Source organism: Odocoileus virginianus, chromosome 22, assembly GCF_023699985.2.
Source record: "Odocoileus virginianus isolate 20LAN1187 ecotype Illinois chromosome 22, Ovbor_1.2, whole genome shotgun sequence".
Taxonomy (NCBI): domain Eukaryota; kingdom Metazoa; phylum Chordata; class Mammalia; order Artiodactyla; family Cervidae; genus Odocoileus; species Odocoileus virginianus.
This window is the reverse complement of record NC_069695.1, coordinates 13634972-13655361: the sequence shown is the minus strand read 5'-3', so window position 1 is coordinate 13655361 and position 20390 is coordinate 13634972. Positions and strand designations below refer to the sequence as shown.

Here is a 20390-nt window from a genome sequence, read left to right as displayed (position 1 = left end):
TGAGGAGGAGGTCACTTCTCTGCTTACAAAGGGAAGAAGATGACATCAGTCAGTCAGTCAGTCAGTTCAGTTGCTCAGTCATGTCCGGCTCTGCGACCCAATGAATTGCAGAACGCCAGGCTTCCCTGTCCATCACAAACTCCCGGAGTTTACTCAAAGTCATGCCCATCGAGTTGGTGATGCCATCCAGCCATCTCATCCTCTGTCGTCTCCTTCTCCTCCTGCCCCCAATCCCTCCCAGCATCAGGGTCTTTTCCAATGAGTCAACTCTTCACATGAGGTGGCCAAAGTATTGGAATTTCAGCTTCAGCATCAGTCCTTCCAATGAACACCCAGGACTTATCTCCTTCAGGATGGACTGGTTGGATCTCCTTGCAGTCCAAGGGACTCTCAAGAGTCTTCTCCAACACCACAGTTTAAAAGCATCAATTTTTCAGTGCTCAGCTTTCTTCACAGCCCAACTCTCACATCCATACATGACCACTGGAAAAACCATAGCCTTGACCAGATGGACCTTTGTTGGCAAAGTAATGTCTCTGCTTTTTAATATGCTATCTAGGTTGGTCATAACTTTCCTTCCAAGGAGTAAGCATCTTTTAATTTCATGGGTGCAGTCACCATCTGCAGTGATTTTGGAGGCCAAAAAAATAAAGTCTGACATTGTTTCCACTGTCTCCCCATCTATTTCCCATGAGGTGATGGGACCAGATGCCATGATCTTAGTTTTCTGAATGTTGAGCTTTAAGTCAACTTTTTCACTCTCCTCTTTCACTTTCATCAAGAGGCTTTTTAGTTCCTCTTCACTTTCTGCCATAAGGGTGGTGTCATCTGCATATCTGAGGTTATTGATATTTCTCCCAGCAATCTTAATTCCAGCTTGTGCTTCTTCCAGCCAGTGACTTGGAATTTCTTTAAGTCCAAGAGCGATGAGGAGACCAAAGGTAATCAGATAGTCTTGGGCTATCTAAGGGAAGAACCAAGCTCTTAGAAGATCCTGGCATCTACACCAAAGTTGTTGTTGTTCAGTTGCTAAGTCATGTCCCACTCTTTGTGACCCCATGGACTGCAGCATGCCAGGCTTCCCTGTCCTTCAGTATCTCCTGGAGTTTGCTCAAGTTCAAGTCCATTGAGTCAGTGATGCTACCTAACTATCTCATCCTTTGCTTCCCTTTTCTCCACTTGCCTTCAATCTTTCCCAGCATCAGGGTCTTTCCCAATGAGTTGGCTCTTTGCATCAGGTGGCCAAAGTATTGGAGCTTCAGCTCCAGCATCAGTCCTTCCAATGAATATTCAGGGTTGATTTACTTTAGGATTGACTGATTTGATCTCCTTGCTGTCCAACAGACTCTTAAGAGTCTTCTCCAGCACCACAGTTCAAAAGCATCAATTCTTTGGCACTCAGGCTTCTTTATGGTCCAATTCTCACATTCATACATGACTACTGGAAAAACCATAACTTTGACCATATGGATCTTTGTTGGCACAGTGATGTCTCAAATTTTTTAATATACTGTCTAGGTTTGTCATAGCTTTCCTTCCAAGCAGCAAATGTCTTTTAATTTCATGGCCACAGTCACTGTCTGCAGTGATTCTGGAGTCCAAGAAAATAAAATCTGTCACTGTTTCCACTTTTCCCCCTTCTATTTGCTATGAAGTAAATGGACTGGATGTCATGATCTTAGTTTTTTTTGAATGTTGAGCTTTAAGCCAGCTTTTTCATTCTCCTCTTTCACACTCATCAAGAGTCTCTTTAGTTCCTCTCCACTTTCTGCTACTAGAGTGGTATCATCTGCATATCTGAGGTTGCTGATATTTCTCCCAGCAATTTTGATTCTAGCTTGTGATAAATCCAGCCTGGCATTGCATGATGTAATCTGCATATAGGGCTTCCGCGGTGGCTTAGCAGGGAAAGAATCCACCTGCAATGCAGGAGCCACAGGAGACACGGGTTTGATCCCTGGGTTGGGAAGATCCCCTGAAGGAGGGCCAGCGACCCACTCCAGTATTCTTGCCTGAAGAATCGCACAGACAGAGGAGCCTGGCAGGCTACAGTCCAGGGTCACAAAGAGTCGGACATGACTGAAGTAACTTGGTAGGCATGCACAATCTTCACACAAATTAAATAAGCAGTGTGACAATATACAGCCTTGTCATAATCCTTCCTGAATTTTGAACCAGTCCGTTGTTGCATGTCCCATTCTAACTGTTGCTTCTTGACCTGCATACAGGTATCTCAGGAGACAAGTAAGGTGTTACAGTATTCCCATCAGAATTTTCCATGGTTTGTTGTGATCTACACAGGCTAAGGCTTTAGCATAATCAATGAAGCAGATGTAAATGTTTTTCTGGAATTCCCTTGCTTTCTCTATGATCCAGCAATGTTGGCAATTTGATCTCTGGTTACTCTGCCTTTTCTAAACTCAGTTTGTACATCTGGAAGTTCTCAGTTCACCTACTGCTGAAGGCTAGCTTGAAGGATTTTGAATATAAGCTTGCTAGCATGTGAAATGAGAGTAATTGTGCAGTAGTTTGAACATTCTTTGGCATCACCCTTTTTTGGGATTGAAATGAAAACTGAGCTTTTCCAGTCCTGTGGCCACTACTGAGTTTTCCAAATTTGCTAACATATCAAGTGCAGCACTGTAACAGCATCATCTTTTAGGATTTGAAATAGATCTGCTGGAATTCCATCACCTCCACTAGCTTTGTTTGTAGTAATGCTTCTGAAGGCCCACTTGACTTCACACTCTAGCATGTCTGACTGTAGGTTAGTGACCACACTATCATGGTTATCTGGGTCATTAAGAATTTTTTGTATCATTCTTCTGTGTATTCTTACCAGTTCTTCTTAATTTTTTCTCTTTCTGTAAGGTTCTTACTGTTTCTGTCCTTTATTGTTCCCATCCTTGCCTGAAATGTTCCCTTGATAGCTCCGATTTTCTTGAAGAGATCTCCAGTGTTTCCTATTTTATCGTTTCCCTCTATTTCTTTGCTTTGTTCACTTAAGAAGGCTTTCTTATCTCTCCTTGCTATTTTTTGGAACTCTGCATTCAGTTGGGCATCTTTCCCTTTCTCCCTTGCCTATCACATCTCTTCTTTTCTCAGCTATTTGTAAAACCTCTTCAGACAACCACTTTGCCTTGTATTTCTTTTTCTTGGGGGTGGTTTTGGTCACCACCCCCTTTACAATGTTATGAACCTCTGCCCATAGTTCTTCAGGCATTCTGTATACCAGATCTAATCCCTTGAATCTATTTGTCACCTCCACTGTATAATCATAGGGATTTGATTTAAGTCATACATGAATGGTCTAGTGTTTTTTCCTACTTTCTTCAATTTAAGTCTGAATTTTGCAAAAAGGAGCTCATGATCTGAGTCACAGTCAGGTCCAGGTCTTGTTTTTGCTGACTATATAGAGCTTCTCCATCTTCAGCTGCAAAAAATACAATCAATTTGGTTTCAGTATTGACTATCTGGTGATGTCCATGTGTAGAGTTGTCTCTTGTGTTGTTGGAAGGGGGTGTTTGCTATGACCAGTGTGTTCTGTTGACAAAACTCTGTTAGTCTTTGCCCTGATTCGTTTTGTACTTCAAGGCCAAACTAAACCAAAGTAGTAGCAAGAAAGGATGGGTCGATAGCTTTAGAGCTGTCCAAGGTGCTGAACTGCCCCCCCCCCTTCCTTTCAGGGTTTTGACATGGATGAGATAAATTTGAGTGTAGAGTTTTTGCAGAGAAGGAAAATGAAAGTAGAAAACTGAGAAAGTCTAGATATATGCATAGTGTCCAAGGAGTGGGAGAAGCCATTATCAGAGGACCTAGTGATGACCCTGAAATTCATGACCAGGACCCACTTTTTGAAAGTATTAAGACACAAGGAAAAACCTTGATCCAGAAGAAATGTGGGTTCCCTGTGGTAGAGGCATAAGAAAATAGGGTTGGTATATGAGGGCTTGAAACAGAGGTATTAAATAAATTCTATATTAAGCCCCCACTGCGTTACAGGCGCTGTGAGGGGCATTAGGGAAAAGTAAAGAATAGGCCAATGGTACTCATGGAGCTACTAGTTAAGTAAGGGAGCCAGACTGAGCATGTCGTTACAAATACGATGACTATTCTGGGAGAGGGCTTAAGAAAGGTAAAGCAATAGGAAGAACTTTCAGTGAGGAGGTTAGTACATCAAAGAGTTTGTTCATCCTCAACAGGGAGATGTAATCATGGCAGAGCTAGGAAAGAGAAGAGAGTGAAAAGAAAACTTTTTAAATGGATGTTCATCTTGGAGACTTCTCATTGCTGCAAATTCATATGTATCATGCCATTCACTGGATGGACTGGAAGAATCAGGAATAAAAAGGCAATTACACATTTCAAAAAGGACCAGCAAACAAAGAGAGTGAGATTGGTGAGAAAGTTTCCCTGACATTTTGTGTGTGGGAGGTGAGGAGGAGGAGTACTTAGGAGGCAATGATGAACATTTGTATCTTATAAACATGAATCCACAAATGACAGAAGACTGTTTATCTTCCCCGCTTTTCTCCCTGTTACGGTGACTTAAATGTTTGGCTGCATAACAAAATTTCTCAACAAGGGATTCTGGGAATTTGCTAAGAAGAAATAAACATTTAAATAGTTTAAATTGCTTTGTTATTTGAAAACAAATGTGGTTTCATATCTTCTTTATTAAATTTATGCCCAGGAAACTATGGCATCATGAACCAAGACACCACATTTTGGGGTTTCATGGTCAGTGAACAGTCATCAATAGTTCCATAAGTAGGGTCCATCTCCCCCAACAAGTTCCTTTAGGAAGTAAAAAAAAATGTTGAGGCAACCCATTTTCCTCCCCCTTTCCTCCTCCTTCTCCTCTGCCTTCCCTTCTATTCTCTAACCTCAAACATAGGGATTCTCAGGAATCTGCTCTTGGTCACTCTTGTTTTTCTGAAGCTTCATTTCCTCACTCTCATGGCTTCAGTAATTCCTCTGCACTCATCTCTCAGATCAGTATCTCCCAACTAGTTTGACTCCTGAGCTCCAGACCCAACTGTTACTAGCCATCACTCCTAGATGTCACCCAGACATCTACATTTTGACTTTAAATTTAAATTTTGACTTTAAATTAAACATGTCAGGATGAAGAAGCTCCTCCAGCAGCTTTACCATTCTTGCCTTAACTTTCCTTCTTAGCCAGTCCTTCAATAAGACTTCTGCCTTAAGCATTTCTCAAATCTTTCTACATTTTATTCCCCACTGCTACCATCATTGTGCAGGACATAGTTATCTCCCATCATCTGTTAGCCAGTCTTTTGAAGGTTGTTTTCTTTTCCATCTAACCTATCCCCCACAGACACTATGATAATCTTCCCCACATGACTACTGTTCTGAGATCCTTTGATGGCTTCTCAGGACAATTAGGATAAAGACCCAATCCTTGACAAGGCTTATAATACCTTGCATGGCCCAATTCTTGTCTACTTCCTAGATCCCACTCTCATTCCTTATTTTGTCATCATTCTGAACTATGCTTTCATTTCTGAAACATATCAGTCTTTCCTATATGTTAGGGCTTTTATGTTTTCTATTCATTCTGCCTCAAACACACTTCATTTTTGATAAACACCACACCTCACCAAATGTCTACTCCTATAAATTCTTTAGGCCTTAGCTCAAATATTGTCTTTTCAAAAACAGATCAACTTGAACCTTATTATTTCTGTATCCACATTTGAAAATTTACCTACTTGATAAAACTTATGTGTAGCTCTAAAATCAATGCTCACTGTCCTTTCACAGTTATTCACAGGCATGTGCAGAGCAGCAAAAAACTTGCACTGTCTGATTCACATGTTGCCAGTTGAAGTTAAACAAGATGGTACTCTGACTTCTGTTTCAGCTCTCACACTATGAACAAGTGTTTTTATCATCTACTTAGTGCTGTGGGTTTTTTTTTTTTTTTACTTTATGTTATAGTGCTAAAGAACTGTCTAGTGTTTCTAAGTGTAAGAAGGCTGTGATGTGCCTTACAGAGAAAATAGATTTGCCACGTAACTTTCCTTTACCTTCATCAATAGTGTTGATGGCCATGAGTTCACTGTTAATAAATCAACAATATATACCATATGAAGTGTCTTTAAACAGTGTGTGTTTGTTGCTCTGACTCTTTGTGACCCCATGAAATGTAACCCGCCAGGATCTTCTGTCCATGGGATTCTCCAGGCAAGAATAGTGAGTGGGTTGCCATTCCCTTTTTTGGGGGATCTTCCCAACCCAGGGATCGAACCTGGGTCTCCTGTATTGCAGGCAGATACTTTACTGTCTGAGCCACGAGGAAAGCCCCTTCCCCAACACAAAACAAGGTTATGTATTGACTGGGTGATGAAAATGCGTGACCAGAGGATTGCAGGAATCTAACCTTGTGTTTTTCTTAGCAGCAGGTGTTCAGTGTTTACAGCAACTTTACAGAGCAAAGCTATGATGAATGGACAATGGGCGGTGTGCATGCTCAGTCATGTCTGACTCTGCAACTTCATGGACTAGTGCACCAGGCTCTTCTGTCCATGGAAATTTCCAGGCAAGAATACTGGAACAGGTTGCCATTTCCTACTCCAGGAGACCTTCCCAACCCAGGGATCAAACCCATGTCATCTGTGTTTTCTGCATTGACAGGTGGATTCTTTACCACTGAGCCACCTGAGAAGCCCCAAAGGAGGGATACATAGACATCACTAAAAACAAACACTACCCCTGACTCCTGAAATGTTACTGCTTGAATTTCTGGAACATTTTTCTCAAGTATATCAGTCCTTGCTTTCCTAGATAGTTTGGAAGGAGGGATACAACATAGAACACAAGTGCCCAAGAGAACTCTGGAAAGTCTGTGATGAGAAACAGATTGAGAAGGAATAAGGCAGATTTTGAAGGTGTGGGCAGCAACAGGAACAGTCATCCAAGCGACAAAGAACCAGTAGGCTTTCAGGTGTTTAGTCAGGTGGAGTTAAGATAACATGGAGTCCGAGATAGCAGTTTTTGAAGGAGGAGACAGAGATGAACTTTTATCTTGGATCAACACTTATCTGCCTTTTATTGCTGTGACTTGAAGATGAAATGTATGGCAGTTTGAACCATTTTGCCAAGCTTGAGAGAAATCTATAACAGTCCAATTTGAAAATAGTCAGTCTCCAAGGTGGAGACCCGAGAAACAAGTGACCGAGTCCAGAGTTGAGAGAAGCTGGAGAGAAGTCAGTACCCTGGGCAGATACATGAGTCCAAAGACTGTAGAGTGTTTAGTTGGAACTGTGATCTTTAATAAGAGCATTCTCAGTCTTTCTGGTCATCCCTTCACCCTCACCTTAATATGAAGAGTGAAATCTTCATATTAGAAGTGGCCCTAAACAAAAATGGCCCTAACATTGTCTTCCCTTCTTAGAAAAGTGAGGGAGGTCATCACGGTCTACATGAAATTCTCCCCTACCCAGTTCTCTGACCTGACCAGGAGGTGATCAGGGAGCTGCTTGACCTCTGATCCCATCTTGTGGTTGAACCTTGAGGGGATTGTTCAGTCTCACTGGGAATAATATTTCTTCCTTCTCGAGGCTCTAGTATCTTTGCTTCTCTGTTGCTTCTAAGGTAGGGGCTGTGGTCTTGGTATTTCACAGCTCTCTACAGGGGATGGGAGGGCATGGAGTTTCCACTAAGTTAAGATTTAAATGAGTTTCCACTCTGCCATAGGCACTTTTATGAAGATGAATATGAATGAGGCAAGGCCCCTGCCCTCAAAAGTAATGCCTTGCCAGTAAGTGTATTAGTGCAGAAGTAAAATGTGCTTCTTTCTGATTAGGGAAGGGGCACACTTCCTGGGAATAAACTTTCTAAATAGTGGTTTGCCTCTGGTGTGGACACTGCAACAGGAAACTGTATGCATGGATGTTAGGGTAGACAGACCTCATCTCTACCCACCCTCATCAATCTGGTCTGTCAAATCACTCTAATTAGACACACAATGGGGCTCAGTGCTTTTACTGAGCCAATGACAGCCTGATCAAACACTGAAGTGATTGTCCTGACACTCATTTGTTGAGTGGCATGGGCAGCAGCTTATCCTGATCTTTTGAATTCTCTGGGGCAAAAGATGATCTTAATAAATCTGACTCATAATTGTCAGACTTTCAGCTACCAGCCCACCTCCTACTAATTCTAAGACAATCATAACGGATAATGAGAGGGTGAGAAAGAATTCAGGGATCTTGTTTTGTTTCTTTGTTAGGAAAGAGCAGAGATTCATTAGGGATATTCTGAGAATACTTTGTATGTTTTTTTCCATAGACTTGTAAGGATAATGAATGGACAGGAGAGGAACAAGCATCTCCTCTCACTTCTCTGGAGAAGATACCCTCCCCCGCTGCCCTGACAATGTGTATGGGGGACATAGTGACCAGAGGTAGAAGAAACTGCTCTCATCTCCACATCTTTTCCTTTCTGACCCATCGGCCCACTGGCTGGGCAGCATAGTTTACGAGAATAGGCCTCAGAAGACCTGGATTTGAGTTTCAGTTATGTCTATTTCTTGCTGTGTGTTTCTGAATAAGTTGTTCAGACCTCACAGGGCCTCAACATTCCTTGGTTGTAGAAAAGAGCAAGAATCCATAAGACGGTCACAAAGGTCAAATGTTTGTATCTTTTATTCTTAACAGAGCACTAGGCACATAGCAAATGCTGTAAATGTTCCCTCAGTGAATGACTGAGTGGGTACACTGAGATGTGAAAGTTGAGGGTTGTGCAAATCTTCATTATTTTATTCTTAAGAATGAGAACTTTCTCTGTGCTTAATCAGAGCTTATCCCATGTTATGGAAAACATTTTTAATAGTTTAATGCATGTTAAAGCTGCCAAATTAGGCTTCATCAGTCACCATGACAGATATATTGGTTCTCTGCCAGGATCTAAAGAAGTAAGGACAATACAACACTCAGGACACCTCTGGGCCACTTGTGGGGGAGACTCAGAGAAGACTGGAGAAGGATTTGAGTGAATTGCCTTGTCAAAGCCAGTTTCAATGAAAGACAAGAGGGTGAGTTAGAATGGCATAAATCAAGAAAATAATGTGTCTTAAGGAGGTGACATTTAGTATTTAACAACTCTGTTCCAACTATATAATGTATAACATAATGGCCCAAAGCCAGAAAAAAAATGTTCATAGTGGCCTGAAGACAACAAAGTGGTAACGAAAGAAATATTGAACATGAGCTTCATCATAATTACATATGTAACAAAGTATTCCTTCGGCATTTTGAAGATAAATTTTTTGTTTGGCTTATATCCTATCCCATCATTCATATTTATAAGTGAATTTGACTAATTTTAGATTTGCTAATATAATTAAACAAGCATAATCCTTTATGGAAAATTCATGCAAAGGGACTTTGGTGATATAGCCCTTTTCCCCCCTCCTCTCAATTTTAATGTCTGAACTAAGAATAATTAATACCCTGATAACACAGAAAAAGTAAGAGCTACTCATTACCCTGGGGTGGGGGGTGTGCAGCAGGGGGAACTGCAATTTGTCCCGAAACACTGGCTCTTCTAACTGATGGAAACATCAAAATGGTAGCAATCTACTATTTCCGGTTTCCTGCCACCCTGGGGTGGAAGGGTCCACGCGCTGCCAGAGAGATGGGCGGGGCTTAGGTGAAGAGCTGCGGCCTGCCCTCCCTCCACCCTGACCTTGAGCTACCTTTGTTGTCATGCCAAACTCTCAGCTTGCAGAGGTGGCCCAGGCTCAGCATGTCAGAGAAGTTGAACGTGTCGGTACTGTTCCGCTCGAACTTGTTCCAGTTGGCCGACTGCTTCAGGGCCAGGGTGCCGCTGTCCCCGTTCTCCCCGAAGATAATGATGAACACATTGGCATCGGTGCCAGCTCCTGGGGTGCACAAGACAAGGGCTCTGGTCTCTCTGACTCACAGCCCTCTTGCTCTGGCCTCACTCTTGGGATCCTGGGAGGAGCCAGGGGTGCACATGGGCAAGTTCAGAGTCGTCAAGGCCAGGGATGAGGTCAGAAAGGGCTGGTCAGTGTACTGGGGCTCCAGGTCTACAACTCTATCCTTTGTCTTACATTTGAGCCTTGTAAATGCTGTTGGGTTAACTGCGGTCCTGGTTAGCAGGCGTGGATGGTTTGGTACAAGAACTCATGTATTCTGCAGAAATATACCTGTCCTTAAAGGCATGCCATGTAGACTGGCTTTGCAGTTTAGAAATAAACTCCTTCCTGTACAATGTGAAAGTTCCTTGTTCCCACATCTGCCTCTGGTTGACATTCTATGCTAGAGCTACACATTCTCTGGTTAAGCCAAAGAAAAGTAGTGATCCAGTTGGAAAGAAAAGGCTTCTGGGAGAGGTGACCCCTTGAAACTTTTCTGATACATACCCTGTGGTTATCAATGAGCTTACTACTTTCTGAGAGCATATCATGAAGGGATGAGGGACTTGAAAATGAGTGAACACTTGGAACTTTGAGCAAAGAGAGAGAAGTCTTCTATCTTAGGAAGAAAGGAAGTGCCACAAATCTGGTGCATTGCCAGCTGTTTTGACCCAACATGTATGTCTGAGCTGTCAGTTTAGGAAAGCTTCATTTCTTTGGCTTCATTTGCAAGAGATGCCTATCACTGTGCTGGGAGAGCTTCCCTGTTGAAAGTGTGAGCTAGCAGGGCCAACCAAGGATCCATCACTACCACTTATAGGTAGTGTGAGTGAGTTTGCAGGGTCCTTGCACCAGCTCCCAGGGGATAGAACTGGTTGAGGGTAGGGAGGCAGGACACACTGCTTCCCTTTCAGCTGCAGGCCTCTGCATGCCTTGGTGCTTTTGCTTGGAAGGCCCTTCCTCTGGTGTCCCATCTGCCTCACTGGCTTCTGTTTGTCTTTCTGGCTGCACTTTGGCACCACCTCTGGGAAGACCTCCCTGATTTTTGGCCGTGATCTCCGGCTAGGGAAGGTGCCCTCCTGTAGGTTCCCAGCACCTGGTACACCTGTGCCAGCCTCTGTCACAGCCTCGCTGTCACTGCTGCACTCGAGTGTCACTCACACGTGGGCTCAGGGACTTATCGTATCCTAAGATCCCAGGCCAAAGCCGGCACAGAGGATGGTGGCCAAGTACAGGGACGTGGGAAGGGGCCCAAGGGCAGCCATGCTGGGCAGCACCTGGGCGAGGGGTTTCAGGATGCAACAGAGGACTGATGGCCTCTGAGCCAAACGCCTGCACCGTTTTCTCCCATTTTCCTGATGCAGAAAGGACAGAGCCACATCAGTCACGGGGAGGAATACTTTGTAGAAGGTGACACTCTGCGGAAATGAGTTGGCCTTACTTTTGAAAGGCTAACCAAGGAAAAATGCCTTGACCCGAGCTCAGGACCTGAGCCAGAATCTGAGAAGGGCAGGGTGAGTGGGCAGTGAACACAGGAGGGAGTGCCCTGCCCCCGACTCACCCAGGACGTCACTGGTCTTCACTGAGACGGTGTAGGACGTCCACTCCATCATCTCCTCCCCATCGATGACGGCACACATCTCGCACACCAGCGTCTTCTTGCCCTTCCGCTGGGACAGCCAGTCTCCATAGTAGAACATGGTCAGGTCTCCCGTGTTCATGTTCTTCAGGAGAATCTGGGTGTGGGGGAGTGGCCAATGTGTGAACACCTCCCTCACCCCCACCGACCACCCGCCCACTGAGGCAGCCCCCTCGTCTGGACCCTGGAACCCACTATCCCAGGCCTGAGACAACTTCTGACTTAGACTCGAGGCACGAGGAAAGGGTCCTCCCCAGGACAACACCCTGCCCCGCGGGCCTGGCACAGAGTCTGAAGCTCCTGCCGTGACTAGCTTTACTCGGCAAGCTGGAAGTGGGCAATTCATGTAAGTATGTTTCCAAGGAGGACCTATCACTGTGCACCAGGAATGTCTGCTGAATTAATGACATAAAAATAGACCAATCAAACCATCTTCAGCCAGACTCCCCCAGCACTGTGGACCCAAGCTTGCCAGATTGTCCTTGGAGGGAACACTGTATTATTGGCCCAAGTAAAGTCTGCTGAAGGCTGAACAGGGGAGCAGAGCCTCAGGGACTTGGGACAGATGGCCTTTGATGGATAAGGGATGAGAGGGCGGCTCAGGGAAGAAGAGGCAGCCCGCTCAGAGCCCATGGGGGAGCCGGGAGCCTCCCCACCGTCTGCCTCAGGTTCCCACCATGGGAACCCCGCCTCCCAGGCCTGCTGCTCCTCCTCTCACTCTTCCCAACTCGCTCCCTCCAGGAAGCTCACACCGGTCTCTGTCCACATTACACTGACCACGCAGGCTGTATTCCCTGGCAGTTCATTCAGTTTTGACTGGATACAAATAAGTAAAACCAGGTTCCCTGATTAATTCACACCTAGGGGCATATTATCTGGGGCAGACTCAGGTAACAACCTTCTAAGGTGACATTTGCATGTTAACAAGCCCCACTGACAACCCAAAGGAGCAGGAGGTAGGGGTGGGCAGTGGGAGGATCCAGCCGTGTTACCCTCTCCAGGAACCACTCGGGCCGGCTGCCCAGGCCGTCAATTCGGATCCTCATCTTGGTGAATGGGGCAATGTCCAGGATCTCCATGATGAAGGTGTCATTCTGCTCCCGCTCAAATCTGGGGATGGAGAGGAGGGACACGAAGGAGGGAGGCTGGCCACGGTGAAGGGGGGAGGCCATGGTAAAGACAGATTCGGGGAAAGGAGAGAAGAGGCCTCTCAGCTCCAGTGACTCCCCAGTAGCCTGTCTCTTGCACCCAGAGGTGTTCTTGAAAGGCTGGGTTAAGTGAATTGCTGGTAGAAATGGTCCTGAATCAAGAGCTACCAATTCTGGGTCCTAATCTCATTGTGTTAATGATGTAGAACAGTCCCAGCTCCTCTCTGGGACTAGGTCTCCTCATTTGTAGTCTGGGGAAAATAACACTGTCCCTGCAATCTCATAAAACTGTTATGAGGACCAAATGGATGTGAAATCAATTTAAAATGTGAAAAGAATCCCATACCTGCAAAGCTTGCAATGAGACTCTATGAGTGACGTGGCTGCCATGAATGGTGGGGCAGGCTGTGCACTGTACAACTCTAGACAGTACCATTCACATTTTTCTTTTTGTATACAATATGCACAATGCTGGAGAAAGCACAAGCTGGAATCAAGATTGCTGGGAGAAATATCAATAACTTCAGATACACAGTTGACACCACACTTCAGAAAGTGAAGAAGAACTAAAGAGCCTCTTGATGAAAGTGAAAGAGGAGAATGAAAAAGTTGGCTTAAAACTCAACATTCAAAAAATGAAAATCATGGCATCTTCACTTCATGGCATCCCATCACTTCATGGCAAATAGATGGGGAAACAATGGAAACAATAAGAGACTTTTTGGACTCCAAAATCACTGCAGATGGTGACTGCAGCCATGAAATTAAAAGATGCTTGCTCCTTGGAAGAAAAGCTATGACCAACCTAGACAGCATACTAAAAAGCAGAGACATTACTTTGCCAACAAACATCTGTCTGGTCAAAGCTATGGTTTTTCCAGTAGTCATGTATGGATGTGAGAGTTGGACCGTAAAGAAGGCTGAGCATCGAAGAATTGATGCTTTTGAACTGTGGTGTTGAAGAAGACTCTTGAGAGTCCCTTGGACTGCAAGGAGATCCAACCAGTCCATCCTAAAGGAAATCAGTCCTAAATATTCATTGGAAGGACTGATGCTGAAGCTGAAAAGCCAAGACTTTGGCCACCTGATGCGAAGAACTGACTCATTGGAAAAGATCATTGGAAAGATTGAGGGCAGGAGGAGAAGGGGACAACAGAGGATGAGATGGTTGGATGGCATCACTGACTTGATCGACATGAGTTTGAGCAAGCTCTGGGAGTTGGTGATGGACGGGGAAGCCTGGCATGCTGCAGTCCATGGGGTTGCAAAGAGTTGGATGCGACTGAGTGACCAAACTGAACTGAACTGAAGTGATATGCACAACTGAATGCAGCGGCCCTTGGTTGGATAACACTACTAATAACTGTAAAACAGCAGGTGACATTGCTTTTGCTGCTATTACTGCTTTTCTCCCGAAATGACCGCATCATCTCAGAGATGCTCTATCTTTATTTCTACTGCTCTTCTCACAGTGCTGCATGCATAATGTGACTTCAGTGCTGACATTGCTTGACTGCTCACTGATTCCAGAAGCTGCTGCTGATAAGCCCCTGGGGGTAACACAGGTATCACTGAAGATATGACACTGCATGGCAATTTTATGCTTCCTTGAGCAAAACATATTTTTTAAAAACAGAGGCCACAGCCAGTGGGAGCTAGAACTGCAAATGCTACAAACTGAAAACTAACTACTCCGTGTCTTTAAGGCATTGGAACAGAGGCCTAATCCCTTCTGATAACTTGCTTTGTGCACTTTGTGGTTATTAGAAGTAAAAAGACTCTCCCAGAAGTCTGGCCTAAATTCCTCCTGCTCTAGTTCAAATTGTCTGTCTCCCGGTCATGTAGAAACTAGAAGGCAGTTCTCAGAAACTCCCCTCAAGCTCAACTCACAAAGTGGAGATTCTGTCAAATAAACTTTCAACTCATTCATTGCTTATTCTTGCTGGTGCATAATGTTGGAGACCAAAGGAACGTTAGAATTCTTCACTTTGTCTTTTTCTTTAATTGCCACCATTTGAATTTAACCAACAATCTCCCCTTTATGGAGATTTTATGGTTGAGCAGGTGTAAGGAAAAGGGGGAGAGAAATAAGCTTTTTCTTGTAGAAAACTGAAGCGTGGGTTATACTTTCCCCCTAATCCTTCACTGCAGGCTAAATCCTGATTACACCTGGTAGACCCTGTCTCCTCAGAGTAAAAGGCCCACATCCTAAAGGGAACCCCCTCAAGGGAACTTCATCCCTCTACGACTCAGCAGCCAGCTCTTTCCTGCTTCCCTACACCCTCTCAAGACAGCGCCGCTGACATGCGGGAGGGCTCCCATGTTGAGGGGCCACTGCTGGACAAGTGGTCCACCCCTGAGCCACGTGCCCTTGCCTCTGGCTCAGAAGGACGGGCTGCTGAAGGGGCCCAGGCTGTGCCCTGCTCTCCCACCCCAAGGAGCTCAGCAGCTCTCGCTGCCTCTCCCTCCCTCCCTGTTCTGCTTTCCTTCTGTTCTCCACCCATCAAAGAATGTCCTTGGGAAAGGGCCCAGCAGCCACTCACTCAGTGGTCTGCCAGAGGACAGCCTGAGGCTAACCAGGCCCAAAGCCTTAGGCTGCAAGGGCAAGTTTTTAATGGAAGAGTTTTAGACATTGCCAAGAAGCTGGGAAGATTTGTAGGTAGTGGAAGCCAGGGGCCATTCTGAAGGGCAAACCCAACAGAGCTCTGAGAATCTGGTTTGCTTCCAGACCAAAATATCTCCTAGTTCATGGGGTTTCCACTGGGCCTCGGGATGATTCCTTACAGGCACTTAATTTCCTCTAGAGAAAAACATCTCTTTGCCTAAAAGTAATCCTTATCTCCATTAGAGATTGCCTCAAACTCCACTGTTAGAGACATATTCCTTAGGTTTAAGCATTTCCTTTTGAAGGTATCTTTTTTTTTTCTTTCTTTGAATGCCATATCAATTCACCACCATCTCAAAGTGAATTAGTTGTGAACAGTTTCCCCCAAAGTGGCAAGATGACAAGTTGGGGACTTCAACTGAGGAGAGTGGTTGAGGGAATGGCTATCAAGTTTAACCTCTGGGTGCAATATTTTACAACACGGGTGCTGCAGCAGGCAAACCCACCCAATGCCTTGTGTGCGACACGCGCCCATTCCCACCTCCACTCTGGCCATGTGCCATTTCTTGGGAGGACCTCTTTGCACAGCACTAAGCCGAGAGAACGACACAAACCCAGAGGGTCTCACTGTCCGCGTCCCCAGGTTGAGAGGCTGACATCTGTAACAAGGATTCCAAGACACAGGCCAAACACTGGGCCACTTGCAAATGAAATAAAGCAGGCTATATTTTGGGTAAGAGACTTGAGCTTGCAAACCAGTGTATTTAAGAAATGATGGCTCTTCTCGCAGCATAAATCTTAATTCAGAAAAACAAAATTCTTTCACAAGGTGCCTCAAAGCATTTATAGAATGGTGTGACTTTCAGAAACATTTTTGGAGTTTAGATACTACCAGAAAAGAAGTGTCTATCTCTCCCACCAGCAATTATGTACATATCTAAAGGAAGATGGAATGTCGGCGTGGGATGATTAACCCGAGAAATTCCAAGGATTTGGGGCTGGGTTGGAGATTAGGTCAAAGCACGGAGGTGAAGACTGAGAGAGTGGGGAGGCTGACCACAGATAGACCCGAGAGGATGACAGAGCTCTGCCCATCGGCTCCGCAGCAGCCACCCCAGGCGGCCAGACTGCAGCCTTGCCAGCAGTGGGCCCACGACGCTTAGGACTCAGTCAAACCTGCCTTCCTGATTTTCCCCCACTCCCGACTCAAGACCAACTAGAGAAATCCAAAGACACTCCCCTATCCAATCACTCAACATTCAGAAAACTATGAGCATGGCATCCGGTCCCATCACTTCATGGCAAATAAATGGGGAAACAATGGAAATAGTAAGAGACTTTTTGGACTCCAAAATCACTGCAGATGGTGACTGCAGCCATGAAATTAAAAGATGCTTGCTACTTGGAAGAAAAGCTATGACCAACCTAGACAGCATATTAAAAAGCAGAGACATTACTTTATCAACAAAGGTCCTTCTAGTCAAAGCTATGGTTTTTCCAGTAGTCATGTATGGATGTGAGAATTGGACTATAAAGAGAGCTGAGCACCAAAAAATTGATGCTTTTGAACTGTAGTGTTGGAGAAGACTCTTGAGAGTTCCTTGGACTGCAAGGAGATCCAACCAGTCAATTCTCAACAAAATCAGTCCTGAATATTCATTAGAAGGACTGATGCTGAAGCTGAAAAGCCAATACTTTGGCCACCTGATGTGAAGAACTGATTCATTGGAAAAGGCCCTGATGCTGGGAAAGATTGAGGGCGAGAGGAGAAGGGGACGACAGAGGATGAGATGGTTGGATGGCATCAGTGACCTGATGGACATGAGTTTGAGTAAGCTCCAGGAGTTGGTGATGGACAGGGAAACCTGGCATGCTGCAGTCCACGGGGTTGCAAAGAATCAGACACGACTGAGCGACTGAACTGCATCCAATCACATGAGCTGCCTCAATTCTAGTTAGCTCTCCTCCAGTTCTCCCAGGCTTCCAATAATGCTGCACTCTGAAGCTTTTCCAGGATCCTGAGAGCCTTGGGCCTCTGCCAAACTGAGTGATGGTGCTCACACTCTTGCTGTAGCAAGCTGGAAAGATACAGCCTCTGTTCTCATTTGACGTCCGTTTTATTTCCACAATTTCATGAGTTCAAATCCCAGCTTCCCTGCTGACTACCTGAGTGATCTTGGGGCGTTAGTTACTTCACCTTTCTATGCCTCAGGCACTTTATTTGTTGTGAGTTAATATATATAATTGCATTATTATTATAGTTAATATAAATATCATTATATGTACATATTAACTTGCTCTGTCTCTATATAGAGAGATCGAGACAGAGAGCACTTACAATGGAGCCTGGCAGGGAGTAGGTGCTCACTGAATGTTAACCGTTATTACAATTACTATCAGGGGAGACCTGCTCAGGAGAGAATTCCAGGAGGAAACAGGAGTTGCATAATAAGAGCATAGGAGTGCTAAAAGAAGAGACGCCAAAACTCTTCTCATCGGATCCCTCCAGACACAAGCTGCATAAGATAAGCAGAGTCCCCACTCTCACGGACTGCTCTGTCCATGAGAAGAAGCCTCTAGCTGGCCCCCAAGAGCTTTAGCAACTTCATCTTCCCAAGCAACATCCCTCCCATCCCTACCTCCGCCACTCTCCAGACGTACTTATTAAGTGGCCGACACATGCAAGGCCAGAGGCAGGAGCTGGGAGAGCTCAGAAAGGATCTTGCCCTCCAGTTTTAATGGAAGGGTGTTAGACATTGTTAAGAAGCTGGGCAAGATCTGTGGGAGGCAGCAGTGTGGGTTCAGAGGCGAGTGGCTGTGGGTGGGTTGTACAAGCCTTATGCTTGGGTTCTGGGTCTCTGCCCTCTGATGCTTAAGATATCAGGGGTCAGGGATGGTTTGGGGGACAATGGCCGAACACAGAAAACCAAACAAAGCCTAGGACTAAGTTGGGGATTTAATGAAAGGCGCAGACAGGAAGCACTATAAGAGCTCCACCAGTACTGTCATTACTAATAACTATCTTAAGAGGAAGTAGAACCTAAGGCTTAAGACTGGGGCCACCTGAGTGCACTGCCCAGGGCCAAAGCTTACTGGCTATGGGACCTTGAACAGCATGACTTGACTCTGCTGTGTCTCAGTTTTCTCATCTGTAAAATGGGGATGATAATAACAGTCCTCATAAAGTTGTAGGTAGGACTAAGTGTGTCAATACATTCAAAGGGCTTAGAAAAACGTCCAACACTAAATAAGCCCATATCAGGGTCCGTGTTGTTGTGGTCCCCTCAGGTGTTAAACTTCACGAGTTTGAGCATCTTTTCTTCCTGGTTGTACTGTCTCTCCAGTGTCTGAGACAGCGCCTGATATGGGTGTTCAATTGTTTTTTAATATTTGAATTTTTTTTTCACTTTTATGCAATCATTTTGAACTTGTAGGCAAGTTACAAAAATAGAGTAGGTTTCTGTGTTCCCTTCAGCCAGCTCCCCCTAATGTGAACAGGTTACATTACTGCAGTAAAAAGAATGAAAGCAGGAGATTCACAATGACACAGTGCTATCCACAAACCTCCAGACCTTACAATAAACATTTCACAGTGACAGAAGGAGGGAAGGAAAGAGCACTATGGGCTGAGGTGATCAAGGAGGGCTAGCCTTTGGACTAGAACAATCTTGCAACAGAGAGAGTAGATGAAAGGCATTCCAGGAGGGAGGGACCACACAGACAGAAGCGTGGAGGCTGGAAGTCTCCAGCGGATGAGGGGTGAGTCAGAGGGTAGTCTGGCTGAAGGCAGGACGGGGCTGGAGGGTGGAGGACTGGGTGTGTGGAGGGGCAAAGGGGCAAGGAGCACAGGCCGCGTCCAGATACCTGGCCTTCTTCTTGTCCAGCTTCACTTCCTCTGTGCTGCCGTTGATGCCATAGAGGGTCATAAAGATGTTGGAGTCGGTGCCACCGCCCACCACGTCCCCTGTCCACACCGTCATTTCATAGAGTACCTGACACAAGAGGGATGCAAATCCTGGGCTTTGGCCTCAACCACCACCCCCGGCGATTTATTATACTTTGCTCTCACTGTGGCAAGCTCCACGGCTTTGAAAAGATCCCTCCCTCTAACCAACCGTGAGTGTCTGGAGAGCAAGAGCCAGGCCATGTCACTGTCCCTGTCCCCAGATGTGCCCAGCTCAGGGCTAGAGAGGAGTTCAGTTTCTGAGAGAGAACATGTGTGGAGTATGAACGTGACCGATCGCCCCAGCATTAACCGATCTCCTTGTTCGTAGAAGCCCAACCTAAGTCCGTTCATGCCAGCAGCATGTGTTGGCTGGACAGTGGTTTTTGGGGCCATGCAGGGCGCCACTGGAACCCCAGGGCCATCCCCTGCTAGCTGTGGAACCTGGGCAGATGTCCTAGCCTCTCCAGCCTCTGCCTCCTCTCCGTAAACAGAGATACGCATGATGCAGAGCCGTGAAAGCGACAGACACCTCGCCTTGGTGCCCACTCTGGACCTGGCATCAAGGGGCCGCAGCAGTTCTGGGGGACTGTCCCTCCTATGTGTCGCAGCCAGCTCACACCCTGCGCATCGGTGATGGGGAGTGTGTCGGGGCTGACGGTTGAGGGACCTCTGCCTCCTTTTGCTTGTGAGGTGGGCCAGCCACCTACGGTAGGTGCTTTTCACTTTAGACTGGAGTTTTGCCCTTTGGCCTGAGGTTTGCTCCAAAGAGGGTGTGTTCTCTTTGTCTCTGCCAGAGGAGGCGAGAACAGCCCACTCCCATCAGCGTGGTGCCTTCCCCGAGGCCCCAGGCTCTGTTCTTCCTCCGAGGGGCGGCCTCGGGGTAAGAGGGGCCATCTTCACCCCTGACCTGGAGTGTCCTCTGGCCCCTGGCCTCTTACGCCACAGCCTCTAGCCAGGTGCCCAGTGAGGTCTCAGAGGTTCAGGAGAGGCCTGCACCCACAGCCAAGGACACGCCATACTGACCATCTCCTTGCGTGTACCCATAGCCAGCCCCTCCTTTCCCCAGGGGCTCCCAATATCACCGCAATATCACTGTCGCAGATGCTGGATTCCCACCACCAGTTGCCTTCAGATTCAGAACCCAA

At 45.8% G+C, this 20390-nt stretch overlaps 1 protein-coding gene across 5 annotated transcripts in view; it reads right to left on the bottom strand.

The window, feature by feature from the left end:
- The window catches only part of LOC110123204 (lipoxygenase homology PLAT domains 1), a 90021-nt gene that overhangs the window by 19564 nt on the left and 50067 nt on the right, over window positions 1-20390 (bottom strand). For all 5 annotated transcript variants that reach the window (XM_070452622.1, XM_070452621.1, XM_070452623.1 and 2 more), the window contains 4 exons: window positions 19164-19291; window positions 12539-12656; window positions 11469-11643; window positions 9725-9910 (listed from right to left, as the gene is read on the bottom strand). In XM_070452622.1, coding sequence (XP_070308723.1) covers window positions 9725-9910; window positions 11469-11643; window positions 12539-12656; window positions 19164-19291 — 607 coding nt within the window. The remainder of the gene's footprint in view (window positions 1-9724; window positions 9911-11468; window positions 11644-12538; window positions 12657-19163; window positions 19292-20390) is intronic.